Consider the following 16035-nt stretch of genomic DNA (forward strand, 5'->3'; position numbering starts at 1 on the left):
ATCAGCCTTCAAAACCAAAAAAAAAAAAAAGACCCACTTTTTTGAGAATGAGAAGAGGACTACTAATAATATAGTTGCATAGTGTTTAGTGTGTGGATGTCTTGGGGCCAGGGCACAAAACCCTGTGTTCTATTGTTCAGAACTAATCACATGACTCCACCTATAAGCAAGGAGACTGGGAGATTTAGTCTTTCTTTTAGCTTGGAGAAAAATGAAATGGTCTTGTATGGTCTCTGCTGTAATATGTTTTTTAACGATTAAAGGAAGAATACTTTCACAAAGCCAAACATCATCTGGAAAATTCAGAAATCAGCATCCAGAAAATAAAGCCAGTGTTAGTTCCTCCATTATTTCAAAGTCATACAAAATTCACACACAAAAATTTTGCTTTGGCAAAGATATCATAAGCTGAAGTGTGATTTTTAATTACCTTACAAACTTCTTTACGCTGCATTTGAGTGTGTGTGTTGATGGAAGGGAGTGAACCGCACCAGCACCAGCGTAGTTTTTCAGGATTTAAGATCAGAGAAGTGAGTTTCAGGAAAGAATGCATCTTCCAGGGGGCACAGAAAGTGGAAGAAACACCTGAATGGTGAGACTAGTTGCCAGCAGAGGGTGCTGGCGTGGTACAAAATTAAGATTTTTTTTTTTTTTTTTGGAAGAGGAAGTCTCCGATAAAAGACTGCGGGTGTGAGGGAAAATGTAGTAACTGTTTGATCCACTTGGAGGTCTGAATTCCCGCTGCTGCAGGCAGCTCCATCTAGGTTTTAGTGATTTCCTGTAATGACCACATGAATTTTAGGCATCTTCCTCAGCACGAACCCCTGACATTTGCTCCCGAATCCGAGCAGGACGGGGAGAGACTGTCCGGGTAGACTCCTGGGTTAACTGGAGATTTTTAGCAGCTCCTGGTTGCTCATCTGTGGCACCTCCGTGCATGAATTCATGTGGATTCTTTACTTTCTTATTTGCCCAGCTTTTCACAGAACTATTTTCGTGTGCCCTAAAAGAAAAAAAAAATTGCCCAACTGTCAATCCAAGAGAGTCACATTTCTTTTCTCAGGAGGTTTCCGTGAGAACAAGGTGACAAGTGCCTCGGAGTCTATTCAGAGGCTGTGAAAGGTCAGGTGGTGGAGACAAAGCCCGTTGCGTTTACTCAGTGGAAATGGGCCTTCTTGGCTGTCAAAACATGAGCCAGCCTAACCGGGACGTTTAGAAGAGCATCCTCCCCCAAGTAGGTCGCGGTGGATGTTCCTTTTACACAGAGCTCCCTAGTAAACACTGCCTGGCAGGGCCTTTGTGAACCTGCGCTTCTGAACTGCTCTTTCAGAAGACTGACAGCGTTCCGGGCTGGGAGTCAAGTGACCCACTGGGTTCCAGTCCAGCCTGTCTGGGCCTCAGTTTCCTCGTCGGCTCAACGACAGGGTTGGACACTGCTCCTGAGGTCTCTTCCAGCTCTCACACGCCACAGTCAGACGTTTCTGAGTGGCACGGCCGGCTCCGCCCTCGGGAAAGGGCCCGAGAGAAGGGACACTCCTCGGTCAGCACCAAGGACAAGGGCCGGGGCCCGCTGAGCCCACGCCCGGGCTGTTCCCAGCAAGCCCAGCGGTGGAGCTGGTGTTGGGGCTCTGGGGTTCGGGGGCGGCGCGGGGAGGGGGCTGTGCGTGCTGGGGGAGTGTTGTGGGAGGGGGAGGAGTAGCCCGGGGACTGAGCTAAGGCCGGGCACCGCAGCGGTCCCACCGATTCTGCGCCAAGAGGCCGCGGGCGGTTGCTGCGAGCCTCCGCCGCCTCGCCCTCCGCTCGGCCGCTGGGCCCCTGGGGGCCCGTGAAGTCCTCCCCACGCCGGCGTTGACCCCTCCACCCCCTCCCCTTCCCCAGCACAGCCTAGCTCCCCGCCGGGCCCGCGCCGCCGCCGCTTCCCTCGGGGCTCTTTGGACACGCCCGCGACTCCGATCGCACCCCTCAGGCTTGGGGGCCCGGGGCGACCTTTGCGCGCCTCCTGCCCCAACTCCCCGCGGGGCGAAGGGTCCCCACGCCCCTTTCCTCCCCCGCCCTCGCCCGCCCGGAGCCCCGCCCCTGTTTGCCCCGCCCCTCAGGCCCCGCCCGCCGTTGCCCCGGGAACCGCGGATCCCAGCAGCTGCAGGAGGCGCCCGGCCCAGCGGAGCAGCCCTCGCCGGAACCGCCGTCGCTCCAGCCGCCGCCGTCGCTCCAGCCGCCGCCGCCGCCGCCGCCGCCGCCGCCGCCGCGCCCCAGCTCCGGCTCCCGCTCCCGCGCCCACTCGGTCGGCCATGCCGCCCCGCCGCGCCTCGGCGCCCGGTGCGCAGCTGCTGCCCGCGTCGGCCCTGCTGCTCCTGCTGCTCGGCGCGGGGCCCCGCGGCGGCTGCCTGGCCAGCCCGGTTCCCTCCGCGCCCCTGCCCGCGCTGGGGCCGTGCGCCGCGCAGCCCTGCCGGAACGGGGGCGTGTGCACCCCGGGCCCCGCGGGCGAGCCCGGCTACAGCTGCACCTGCCCCGCCGGGGTCTCCGGGGCCAACTGCCAGGTGAGTGGAGTCGGCGGGCGTGGGGCGGGGCGCCGGCCGGGGACCAGCGGCTTCTCCCCGCCGGCCGCTGCGCGCTGCCCCGAGCGGGGCTCCAGCGTGCTCGACCCCAGCTTCTCCTGCTTCCCGGAGGGGATGGATCCGGCCTCTCGGCCCGCGTGGGCGCGGACCGCTGGCCGACCTTGCAAGCGCCTCTTCCCTGCCCACCCCAGTGCTCCTGCCGTGCCGCCTGGGGCTCTCAGGGCGTGCCGCTCCAGGGCCTGGCAGCTACCCCAGCCTCGGTACTCCTGGCACTACCATTGGCCACCAAGTGGCGCGCCCCTCCTGGGCCAAGCCGAGCCACGCTCCGCTCGAGCGGGGTCTCGGTGCTTGCCTGGCAGCTCCGAGCGCCCCCCCCCCCCCCCCCCGCAAGGTGTTCAGTGTCCGGGTGGCCCCGCCGCCAGTCCCGCTGGACCCTGCGCGTGTCGAGGGTGCGCGGTATGGGAGTCGGGTGATGGCGGGCTCCGTGCCAGGTGGTCGGACACTTTTCTTTCCTTTCCTCCAGCCTTGAGGGCTCTGACAAGGCAGCTGGAGGCCGAGAGGGCAGCTGCCTTCCCGCGGCCTGCCCCTTCTGGGCTTAGGGGGGAATGTTGCAACTGTCGGACGGGCTGGAGGGGACATTGTGCGTGCGGCCCGGGGTGTCGCCCTCCGGGCCGGACGCTTGGGGCGGGCAGCCAGGGCATGAGCAGGGCACTGGGAAGCTTCGAGGAAGCGCGGGGCGGCGCGAGGGATGGGAGGTGGCCAGCGGCCGCGCATGGATTTGGGATTCACGAGAGAATTTGGTAGAAAATAATAAATGAGGCTGGGTATATGCTAAAGCTCGGTGACATCTATTGACCTAAACATCAACATTTCCGAATAGGCGTTTCGGTAATGTGTTGGCAGTAGAAAGAAAATGCCCAAGTCTCCACTCCAGGGCGGGGGCAAATAACAAACTTCTCTGGAATTCTTCAGTTAAACCAGGTGAATGTGGAACATATTTGGGAGCAAATGCTTTCTTTCATACATTTGGAGTGCAGGAGTTTGTTTTCATGAAAATTTTATAAAATGCTCCAAGAGTTACTTTGAGAATGCCCAAATGGACTCTTCTGTCTGTGGGGAAGAAAGACCACAGATGAGATGAGATGAGATGAGCTTTGATTTTTTCTTTTTTTTTAAATAGAGGTTAACGGGATTGAGACGCTTGACCTTGACAGCCAGAATTTTTGCTATTCCCTAGATTTTTTTTTTCTTTGGTAGCAAATTATCGGTGAATCTGTCTCTTCAGTGTTGTGTCCTTTGTTAACTGGTTCCAATAAGCTTTAATTCCCTCGCAGAGATGCTGCTGCTGGGTGTGTGTGGTATTGCCATCCGGAGTGGATCGGGGACATGACGACCCTTTGGGGAATTTGCTGTTGGAGCCTTTCTAACCATCAGGACAAAATCTTGCCGGCTAATTTCCCCTGTTGTTTGATGATTCATGTGACTTTTGTGAAGAAATGAGTTGCCTGAATGCTTCTATCAAACTGCTGATATATTTACATGTCTGAATTCCATCCTTGAAGGAAATAGTTGGTTCGGACTCACAGTATAGCAGGGATGGACAGGAGAAGGTAGGTTAGTGTGTACTCGAGTTTAAGTAAAGGGGAAGAAAAGCTGGGCATTGGGAATTTAACCCAACTCTGAGATTTGTGTGTGTGTGTGTGTGTGTGTGTGTGTGTGTGTGCGTGACTAAAAAATTATAAGAAATCTTCAAGAAAGGCTAAGACCCCTGCAGCGTTTCCTAGATGACTAACAGAGAAGCACAAATATATATATATTTTTTGTCTTACGTAGTGGTGTGATATATAATGTAATTCATTCAGAAAAGAGTCACAGATACATAAATACTGCAGAACCAACTGGTTCAAGATGGATTTGGGTTTCTTGTAGAGCTCCCATTCCAGGCAGTGTCAGCTACAGAGTGCTGCCCACCTGAGAAGCAACGCTGGGTGTTCTGAGTTCCCCGTTGGAGAGAGAGCCAAAATAACTGTAATTCCAACAGGAGAGATAGCAAATTTGGAACCCGATCTGCCTTGGTTATCCGGAAGAACTTAACTGAGATGATTCAGAGCCTTATCACCCTTACAAAATTGATTCCTGACCATTTTAACTTCATCTTTCATGATCTTGCAATAGTACTCAAGACTCATTTTCAAAGGCAATCTCAACAGAGAAGATAAACAGAAGGAAAAAACCCCCACCAAACCCTTACACATACTCAATTACAGATAAGGGAAGTGGATGTTGGCCACTGCAGCCTGGTGGTTGCTGAAATAGAAGCTGGTACTCCCTGGATACCTTGGAAATGGAATTTTACCTGTATGTGAAGAGAAGCGTTTCTTTAAACAGAGAGTGTCACCCCCACCCCCAATCGCAAAGACAGTGTTAGCAATGGAAACAATAGAACTTAACTCTGAAGTTTCTTTTCTTTTCTTTTCTTTTCTTTTCTTTTCTTTTCTTTTCTTTTCTTTTCTTTTCTTTTCTGTTCTTTTCTCTTCTTTTCTTTCTTTCTTTCTTTCTTTCTTTCTTTCTCTTTCTTTCTTTCTTTCTTTCTTTCTTTCTTTCTTTCTTTCTTTCTTTCTTTCTTTCTTTCTTTCTTTCTTTCTTTCTTTCCTTTCTCTCTTCTTTTCCTTCTTTCTTTGTCCTTTTTTTTCCAAGAAAATTAAGAAAGTCCTAAACCACTAGTCAGGATTAAAATGGATTAAGGCTGTTTTCAGCTTCCCTGTGGTCTGCTGACTGACTGTGCAAGCCCATGGATCCAGGCAGTGCTTCCGGCGTCAGCCGGTGACAGGAACTCATGGGATCTGGGAACTGTGTGATGTGAAGGCAGGATGTGTGGGCTACAGATAAACCTGCTGTGACAGGTGATCTAAACTGGCTGAGTCTCAGTTTCCTCATCTTTGGGAATGAGACCTACCTCACAGGGTTTGTGATAAAGAGTCTGATTTGGCTTTTTGACATGCGACTGCCGACAGCTTTTCAGTATCACCCCACTTTCTTTCCTTCTACACCACATCAGGGCAAGCTGAGAAAGCCTGGGTGCTTGGGAGGGGTTCACACCCTGCAAGACCCACCCAGGCTCTACTGGCCCTCCCCTGTCTGCAGTTACCACCCCCCCCCCCGCCAACCTCGTTTCCTTTCCCTTTTTTATTAATTAAAAATTTTAAATGTTTATTTATTTTTGAGACAGAGACAGAGCGTGAGTGGGGGAGGGGCAGAGAGAGAGGGAGACACCGAATCCAAAGCAGGCTCCAGGCTCTGAGCTGTCAACACAGAGCGCCACGCAGGGCTCGAACTCACCAACCGTAAGATCATGACTGGAGCCGAAGTCCATTGCTTAACCAACTGAGCTACCCTCCTTTCCCTTTTTTCTTAAGCAACCGGTGGTCAATTTGGGAGCTGCCTGATCTCCCCAGAAAGCCCCGTTATGTGAGCAAGAACCTGTTCATACCTTGCTGGTGTGTGTGTGGCATTTTCAGTCTTGACATTCAAACCAAATTTTGAGTGGATGACCATCCTGTCTGTGGGATATCCACAACAGCGTTTTGGGGAAGATTAAATTAATTATATGCTGTAAATCACCAAGCACCCCATAGTTCCTCCATAAATTCCACCTCCTTCCCATCTTTTTGAACTTTTGTACACATTTTATATACTTATTACCTAACTGTATGAGGTAGATAGAACAGGTGTCATCTCTTGTCAGATGTAGAAATTGAAGCTCATTTTGACTGAATGACCAATCTAAGATCTAACCTTTTGATTGCCCTGAAAATCATACAACATGTATGTATGTATTTTAAGAATACTTATTTTCTAAGTCTCTATCATACTTAAACATAGTAAATCATGAGGGTTCAATAGATTCTAAAAATATATATGGAAATCTGCCCTACACAGACATGATGATGATGATCGATGATGACGATGGTGATGACGATATTGATGTTGGTGATGATGATGACGGTGATAATGACGACAATGGTGGTGATGGTAGTGATTATAATGATGGCGATGATGGTGGTGGTGATGGTGGTGATGGTGATGGTCGTTGTGGTGGTGGTGATGATGGTGATGATGATGGTGATAATGTTGACAATGGTGGTGATGGTAGTGATTATAATGATGGCGATGATGGTGGTGGTGATGATGCTGATGGTGATGGTGGTGGTGATGGTGGTGATGATGATGGTGATGATAGTGAGGGTGATGGTAGTTGTGGTGATGATGATGGTGCGATGGTGAATATGGTGGTGATGATAGTGAGGGTGTTGATGGTGGTGGTGGTGATGATGGTGATGATGATGATGGTGATAATGTTGACAATGGTGGTGATGGTAGTGATTATAATGATGGCGATGATGGTGGTGGTGATGATGCTGATGGTGATGATGGTGGTGGTGATGGTGGTGATGATGATGGTGATGATAGTGAGGGTGATGGTAGTTGTGGTGATGATGATGGTGCGATGGTGAATATGGTGGTGATGATAGTGAGGGTGTTGATGGTGGTGGTGGTGATGATGATGACGGTGATAATGTTGACAATGGTGGTGATGGTAGTGATTATAATGATGGCGATGATGGTGGTGGTGATGGTGGTGATGATGATGGTGATGATAGTGAGGGTGATGGTAGTTGTGGTGATGATGATGGTGCGATGGTGAATATGGTGGTGACGATAGTGAGGGTGTTGTTGTTGTTGGTGGTGATGATGGTGATGGTGATGACGGTGATAATGACGACAGTGGTGGTGATGGTGGTGGTGATAGTGAGGGTGATGATGGTGGTGGTGGTGATGATGGTGATGGTGATGGTGATGATGGTTGCTAAGTCTTTTCGCAAGCACTTTCCATGCACCGGCACTGTTTTGGGGGCTTTTAGATGTAACTCACCAGTCTTCACAGTGTCCTATGAGCTGGGTGCAGCTACTGTCCTTGTTATGTAGGTAAAGTGCAAACAAGTTACATGACCGGCCCAAGGTCACACAGCTGGCAAAGGGTAGAGCTGGCTTTTGAACCAGGTGGCTGGCTTGATGCAGAGCTGTGGAGTTTAAAGTCCAGCCTTGGTCCCGCCATTAAGCTGTGGGACCTGAAGCAAGGGCTATGACCTCTTGGAGTGTTGTCAGTAAAAAGAAGATAACATGATTTGAGTCCGGTTTTGCTCTAAAACACTGACCTTGAGTGGCTCTGTCCAGCTGGGGTAAAAGGCCACAGGAATGACCACGACAGCAAATTCTTATGCCACATACAAAGGAGGACTTTCACCTCAGAGTTAGAATTCTGGGTCCTAGCTGAAGTTATTTTCCCATGATGACAAGCAAATGGGCACTAACTAAAAGAAATACAAATATTTCTGGTGGGTTTGAAAAAATCTCCAACTTCTAAAGGATTGAGACTGCTCTTCTCACCTTTCGGGTTCATTTGGCGAAGCAGGTAGGTATCAGAGGCACAGTGGCCAGTCCAGTTTTTCTTTTCTTCCGTTCTGTTGGGCCAAAGTAGGGATTATTTGAATTATTTTAATTTGTGTACTTTTGTTTGTAAAACTTTTTTTTTATTATCGTGAAATAATTCTTTGCCAAGTATTCAAGCTGTTAGACACCTGTTTGTTTCCTCCTTGCATGTTCCCTAGGAATCTTATCCTTTGGGATTATAAGGAAATGTGTCAATGTCTGCACTTGGAGAGAAAAGGGGCTTGCATAGCTGCTTTTTATGCAAGTTAATTTTACTCGCAAAGCTGATTCTAGGATCCTCTCTTCTGATTAAACATGCTGACTTGAAACAGTGGTTCTGTTTGTGATGAATCCATTTTCGATCGGAGGTTGCTAACGAACAAAAGAGAATTCTGGCTCTTTGCACAGCATAAGTTTTCTCTAGTGGACTTTTTGCACACACGTGCACACATAAGCTCATGTGCATGCATGCACACAACTCACGTGCACACAAACACATGCACACAAACTCACACATGCATGCTCACAAACTCACATGGCATTGTGTGCAACATGTCCAATATTAGCGGAGGGGTCAAGAGACATCGCTTCTTTCTCTGGCTTTTCTGTCAACCTTGAACCTCAGTGTTCATACCTCTACAATGGACTAATGGGTTTGCCTTCTTTTCTTTATAGAAAAGATGAAATTCACAAATGGGAATATGGGGAAGTTTTATCAATAAGTGGAAAGAACTATGGGAGAATGAATTTTAACACATTTTTTTAGAAAAGTAAAATGTTGCACAAATACAACTTATCCCAAGAAAAGGATTATAAAATTTCCATATAGAATAGGATTATATAGGATCACAGGCAGTTTATTCCGTGCCTGTGAGCATCTTCAGTGAACGGGCTCAGCTTTTTCTCCCTACTTGGATGCATTATGCTAAAATCTAAATATAAAAAAGGAACAATTTGTTATATTAAAATTTTGATAAATGTGTGCTTCTTTTTATTCTGAAATAAATGAATAATTTCTCAGAAAATTCTCAGTCACCTCATTTTCCTTTGGAATGAATGAGTTAAAGTCCTATAACAATTTCACTAAAAGAAAAACAGTTGCTTTTCTTGGTGCTATTAAAATGAAGTTATTTTCCTATTGTGTTTATCTAGTGCATTCTTAGGAAACATCACTTTTGTCAGCTTGGCCACCTGACAAAAACACATTCTGTCTTTAGCTTCTTTGCTTAAGCTTCTCATGTGACATGGTACCATCCAAAATGGCCTTGTTTATGGCCACGTTTCACAAGCATCGAACAGGAAAGAAAACCTATCTGCAGCTGAAGGGCATTCGAGTCAGAAAGCAGAATGCCCGAGCTGTATTTTTAGATCTCCTTATGGATTCAGTAGGCAGCTGTGGTCAGAGCTGTTTAACCCAGTGGCAGGGACTACAGACTCTTGTCCCCCAAACAGAAAATCCAATAACACAGCAAAGTTTTGTGGACAGAATTTCTTTATATTTACCCCTTCCTCCTTCCCTGATGCTCCCCTCACCCACACAGCTGGCCCCCAACCCTGGCTGCCTCTAAGAATCCCCTGCGAGCTTTAACAAAGATGAGTGCCTGTGTCCAACTGTCCCCTGTTCCCCCAGATTCTGACTGAACTGGTCTCAGGCGGAGCCCGGGCACTGGTGATTTCTAAATGCTGTCCAGGTGACTCTGTATGACCAGGAGTGAGAAGTGCCTGCTAGACCCTCATCATCTCCCCGCAACCTCCCCCGACCCCCTGCCTAGCATGTAGCACACGCAGAGAAAGCAAATACAGTCACACCTGCTCTCCGTCATTCTCACCAGAAGAGCATCCAGTTGCGAAGGGCCTGGCATTCCTTGCCCACGTTCTCCTCAAATGGCAGGGGTTTTCATCTCAAAGTAGACTGGAAGTCTCCACGAAGGAGCCTGATGGATGATGTGTTCTGGAGTGGAAAGAGTCCAGTGTGCATTGGAATCCAGCTCTGAGTGCATTGGATAAGTAATTCATTGTCCTGTGGTTTGGTTTCCTCGTGGAATCCTGATGCCGACCTTACAGGCTGTCGTAGCTTGGAAACGTATCTGGCCCAGTAATAGCCCAGGAGGCACCCAATAAAAAGCTATTGTGCACACCTACAATAGGAAACTTATTTATTTCATGCCTTTCTTTACAAAAGTGGGGAGCTTAGAAAGCCCTTTCCCTTGGACCAAAAAAAAAAAAAAAAAAAAATTCTTTCCTACCTGACTTCCAAAGAGACCGAAATTCCATCAGTAGAGATTCATTTCTTTGGTTCCGATGTATCAGATGCTAGAAGACTTGGAGTCTGGTGCTGACTCTGCACAGCATTCACTTCTGTTGGTCGGTTCCTCCTCTGTACTCCACTGACCAAGTGGGTGCCAAGCACAGAGAACAATGTGAACTGAGCATGTGCTCTGGCCTAGACTTGTATGGAATTGTTCATTGCTTTATTTGAACACTAACCTGTCTTCAGTCAACATTCATGATGTGAGTCTTAGGGAGTGTCTTCAAGAGAAGAGGCTTCCCTCATCACTCCTCCCTGCTCCCCAGGGAGAGTGAGGGCAGAACAGGACCCAAGACAGGGACGGGCAACTAGACGGCTGACAGGTATCCAGTGCACACAGTAGGTGCCCCACAAATACTGTTGAATACCCAGCTGGCTTCAGTGGGGTGCAACTGCGGGCACCCTCAGGGCACCGGGCACCATGGGGCAGATCTAGGCACACGGGGAGGGACACTGGTTAGGATTAGGAAAGCACATGAAGACAGATTTAGCCTGTTTTTTTTTTTTTTTTTAAATTTTTTTTTTTTTTTCAACGTTTTTTATTTATTTTTGGGACAGAGAGAGACAGAGTATGAACGGGGGAAGGGCAGAGAGAGAGGGAGACACAGAATCGGAAACAGGCTCCAGACTCCGAGCCGTCAGCCCAGAGCCTGATGCGGGGCTCGAACTCACGGACCGCGAGATCGTGACCTGGCTGAAGTCGGACGCTTAACCGACTGCGCCACCCAGGCGCCCCAGATTTAGCCTGTTTAATAACTTCCCCTAGTTCCAGGTCTGTTCTGGGCAGTGCATGATAGTTTTCAGTAAATCCTTTGCAGTAGCCTTGGCTTCTAATCCTCTAATAAAGCTTTCTTTTCAAAATACTTTCCTTACGAATTAAATCAGGGGTGGGCAAAGGACAGTCCACGTCGTGTCTCTCCTTCCCCTCCACGCTAGGAGCTAACAATGGATTTTAACAATGGATTTGTTTTTACATGGTTGGAAAAAAATCAGAATGAGAATGATATTTTGCGATGCGTGAACATATGGGAAATTAAAATTTCAATGTCCATCAATAAGGTTTTATCGAACACAGCCACACCCGTGCTTTTAAGTATTGTCTGTGACTGCTTAGGAGCTCCAGTGACGAAGTTGAGTAGTTGTGACGATATGATGGCACACAAAGCTGAAGATATTTATCTGGTCCTTGACAAAGGAAGATGTTTGCTGAATATTTCTGTAAATGTTGGAAAGAATTTACCTTGCATTTTCATTTACAGTACAACCTTGGTTTGTGAGCATAATTCGTTCTGGAAACATGTAGGGGTGCGTGGGTGGCTCAGTCGGTTGAATGACTGACTTCGGCTCAGAGCATGATCTCGCAGCCGTGAGTTCGAGCCCTGCATCGGGCTCTGTGCCGACAGCTCAGAGCCTGGAGCCTGCTGCAGATTCTGTGTGTCTCTCTTTTTTTGCCCCTCCCCCACTCACACTCTGTCTCTCTCTCTCTCTCTCTCTCTCTCTCTCTCAAAAATAAACATTAAAAAAATTTTTAAAAATAGAGCATTCTGGAAACATGCTTGTAACCCAAAGCACTTGTATATCAAAGTGAATTTCAAGAACCATGGGTTCAGTTGTGATCATGTGACTTTGGGGCATCATGTACTACTCGTATTACAGGATATCGCTCGTTCCTCAAATTACAATTTATTAGAAATGTTTGCTCATCTTGCGGAACACACACAGAACAAGTTACTCACGCTGCAAGGTTTTACTGTATTTGACTTCGCTAAAGGCTGGTCCTCCTTGCTCCCCCTTTTTTCTTCCTCCCCCGGTCCCTTCTCTTTGAAGGGTGTCTACAGCCGGGTTCCAGGGCAGAGAGACACATGGACAGATAAACAAAACCCTTGTTGTCTTCAGATTGCTTTAATCCCAGGAATCATCCTCGACAGACTTTAGCTTTTCATTGCCCATCAGGCCTTGGTTTAACGTGTTTGGACGCTACGGTTATGGCCGGTCTGCAGGGAGGCAGGAGGCAAAGGAAATGGTAGCTGCCAGGAGCTGGGGTGTGAAGTTAGAGATTAGAACCTATGCCCACTGATAAGCTTATTAGGTTTCTTTACCCTGGTTCCTCACTCATAAATAAGAAGGTTGGAAAGATTAAGGGGAGTAGCTCGTGAAGCCCTCCCACAAGCTCTGACCATACAAACTATTTTTATACAAGTGGATGGCTAAGGAAACTTACCTGGGGGTCACACCGCTCGGTGACAGTGGGCGATCTGGGCCCTGGCGCTGTGGCTTCGAGTAGAGTGTTTTATTACTACTGTACTGCACTTCCCTCAACCCGTGCCATGTTTATGACCTTGAACGTGAGTGCCCCAGGGGACCAGGAGAGGAAGCAGGGGTAATGCTCCCCATTCTGGCAGTTTTAGTTTCTATAAGGATGCTCTGCGTTTGTACAATGGTACGGTTTTTCTTTCTTCAAGAGAGAGAAAAAGCATAAGGCTCTTAAAGAAGAGCGAGGATTTGAGACACGAAATAAGTGTATTTAAAAGAAACCACCTCTTGAGAAGAGAAACATGTCTGCTACCTTTGCTAGCAGTTCCTGAAAGCTAGCACGTCCTTTAGAATTTCAATGCTGGCCTTTATCTGCTGCTTGTAGTTAATTTAAAGAAACATTTTGTCATCCCCTTTGGGTTTCAGAGGCAAACTGAAACTCCTTCACGGGAGGCATCCTGTGGCGGAAGTAATCACGAGCGGTGAAAACGAGCTGGTACTTTTTTTCGCAGGAAATCAGAACCAGAGTGTGTAGTAAATGGGCTGATTTCCGCCCAGATGGAAGCGCACCCAGTGCGGGGGATGGCCAGTCTCCCGTGACATTCAGGTTAGATTGTTGACATGTGTTCTTCATTAAAGAAAAACTGCGGGCTTAATTTTTTAAAAAACCTCTTTATTTAAATTCAAGTTAGTTAACATACAGTGTCGTATGGGTTTCAGGAGTCGAACCCAGGGATCCATCACTTGCACGTGACACCCAGCGCTCATCCCAACAAGTGCCCCTCCTTGGTGCCCGTCACTGATTCAACCCATCCTCCACCTTCCAGCGACCCTCAGTTTGTTCTCTGTGTTGAAGAGTCTCTTATGGTTTGCCTTCCTCTCTCTTTTTATCTTATTTTCCTTCCCTCTCCCTATGTTCATCTGTTGTGTTTCTTAAATTCCACATAGGAGTGAAATCATGATGTGTGACTTTCTCTGACTTGTTTCCTTAGCATAATACACTCTAGCTCCACCTGCGTTGTTGCCAATGGCAAGATTTCATTCTTTTTGATCTCACGTTGTGTATATATACCACATCTTCTTTATCATCAGTTGATGACATTTGGGCTCTTTCTATATATAATTTGGCTATCATGCTTAATTTTCAAGCAACGTGGAATGTATTAGAGCAGGCAAAGTGTTAAATATCTCCTCAGTATATTACCTTAGAAAGGGAAGGCTTTGCGCAGGAACCGCGAAAAGAAAAACAAAACCTCTAACTTCAAACTGACCTCCGTGTTGTTCCTTGTACAAAGGGTTTGCAGACTTTTTTCTTTCTTTTCTTCCCATTAAGTTAGAACTCACACACAGTGAGATTCACCCTTTTAAGCATTCAGTTCTATAACTACCACCGTAATCGAGGTATGGAACAGCTCATCACCCCCATACATTTCCTTATGCCCCTTTGTAGTGAACTCTGTCTCTAGCCTCATGCCTCTGGCCACCGTCGGTCTGATTTCTGCCCTTATGGTTTTACTTTTCCATAATATCATATAAATGAGATCATACAATATGTGTGCTTTTGCGATTGAGCCATGCGGTGGTATGTATCCAGCATTTGTTTCTTTTTATTACTGCATAGTATTCCACCGCATGGATATATTATTGTTTGTTCTTTCACCAACTGATGACATGTGGATTGTTTCCGGTTTTGGGTGATTGTGCAGAAAGCTGCCATAAACGTTCACGTGGAGGTCGTTAAGCAGGCACACAATTTTCGTTTCAAGTAAATACCCAGGAGCGGGATTACTGGGTCGTGTGGTAAGTGCAAGTTCAATTTTATAGGAAGCTGCCAGACTTTTCCAGGATGGCTAGAGCATTGTGCATTTTTTTTTTTTTAATTAATTTATTTTTTTTTAATGTTTTTTATTTATTTTTGGGACAGACAGAGACAGAGCATGAATGGGGGAGGGGCAGAGAGAGAGGGAGACACAGAATCGGAAACAGGCTCCAGGCTCCGAGCCATCAGCCCAGAGCCTGACGCGGGGCTCGAACTCACGGACCGCGAGATCGTGACCTGGCTGAAGTCGGACGCTTAACCGACTGCGCCACCCAGGCGCCCCGAGCATTGTGCATTTTTATCTGCAGCAAGTGAGAGTTTCAGTTGCTTACATCCTTACCAGTTCTTGGTATTGTGGGCGATTTAGATTTTAGCGGTTCTAACAGATGTGCAGTATTCTTACGTTGTGATGTTAATTTGTATTTTCCTAATGGTTAATGATTTTGAACATTAAAAAAATATGCATTTGCCATCTATGCTTCTCCTTTGATGGGTACAACGTTCTTTCTATATTTTGAGTACAAATCCTTGATTTGATATGTGGCTTGCAAATATTTTCTCCTAATCTGTGGCTTGTCTTTTCATTTTCTTAACAGTGTCTTTCTTTCTTTCTTTCTTTTTTTTCAATTTTTTTTTTTAACATTTATTTATTTTTGAGACAGAGAGAGACAGAGCATGAACGGGGGAGGGTCAGAGAGAGAGGGAGACACAGAATCTGAAACAGGCTACAGGCTCTGAGCCGTCAGCACAGAGCCCGACGCGGGGCTCGAACTCACATACCGCGAGATCGTGACCTGAGCCGAAGTCGGACGCCTAACCGACTGAGCCACCCAGGCGCCCCTTAACAGTGTCTTTCAAAGGGCTGTTTTTAAGTATTGATGAAGTCTAATTTATTAATTGTTTCCTTTTGTGGTTCGTGCTTTTCTGTGTTCTAAGAAATCTTTGACCTAAGGTCATGAAGATTTCCTTCTGTTTTCTCCTAGAATTGTATTGTTTGAAGTTTAGACTTGGGTCTCTGACCCAGTTTGAGATGATATTTGTATGTGGTGCAGTGTATTGGTAATTTGTATTCACTTTTGGCACATGCTATCCAGTTGTTCTAGAGACATTTGTTGACAAGACTATCTTCACTGAATTATCTTGGACATTTTATTGGAATCGTTTGACCATAGTATGTGGATCTATTTCTAGGCTCTATTCTATTCCATTGACTTTATTTGTTTTAAGTGTATTTATTTATTTTGAGACAGAGAGTGCGTGGAAGGGGCAGAGAAAGAGAGAGAAGACCAAGCAGGCTCCATACTGTCCGTGTGGAGCCCGATGTGGGGCTCAAACTTGCAAACCGTGAGATCATGACCTGAGCTGAAATCAAGAGTTGGGCTCTTAACTGACCGAGCCACCCTGGCGCCCCTCCGTTGACTTTATGTATTTATCTTTTTGCCAATTCCATACTGTCTTGGTTACTATAGTTTCACAGTAAGACTTGAAATCAGGTTGTGTGAGTCTTCTAAGTTTATTCTGCCTGCCTCCCAGATATTACACTTTGTTTCTCTGATATTCAAATTTAAGTGGGAGTCTATATTTTGAATTTACTAAATCTGGCAACCTTA

The 16035-nt window shown here is 47.1% G+C and overlaps 1 protein-coding gene across 1 annotated transcript in view; it reads left to right on the forward strand.

Moving 5' to 3' along the window:
- The first annotated feature begins 2182 nt into the window (after positions 1–2182).
- Positions 2183–16035, forward strand: part of DNER (delta/notch like EGF repeat containing) — a 319639-nt gene continuing 305786 nt past the window's right edge. The window contains exon 1 of the mRNA XM_058702317.1: positions 2183–2537. Within this exon, the coding sequence (XP_058558300.1) occupies positions 2289–2537 (249 nt within the window). The 5' untranslated portion in view covers positions 2183–2288. The remainder of the gene's footprint in view (positions 2538–16035) is intronic.

The sequence above is a fragment of the Neofelis nebulosa genome, chromosome 2 (assembly GCF_028018385.1).
Source record: "Neofelis nebulosa isolate mNeoNeb1 chromosome 2, mNeoNeb1.pri, whole genome shotgun sequence".
Lineage (NCBI taxonomy): Eukaryota > Metazoa > Chordata > Mammalia > Carnivora > Felidae > Neofelis > Neofelis nebulosa.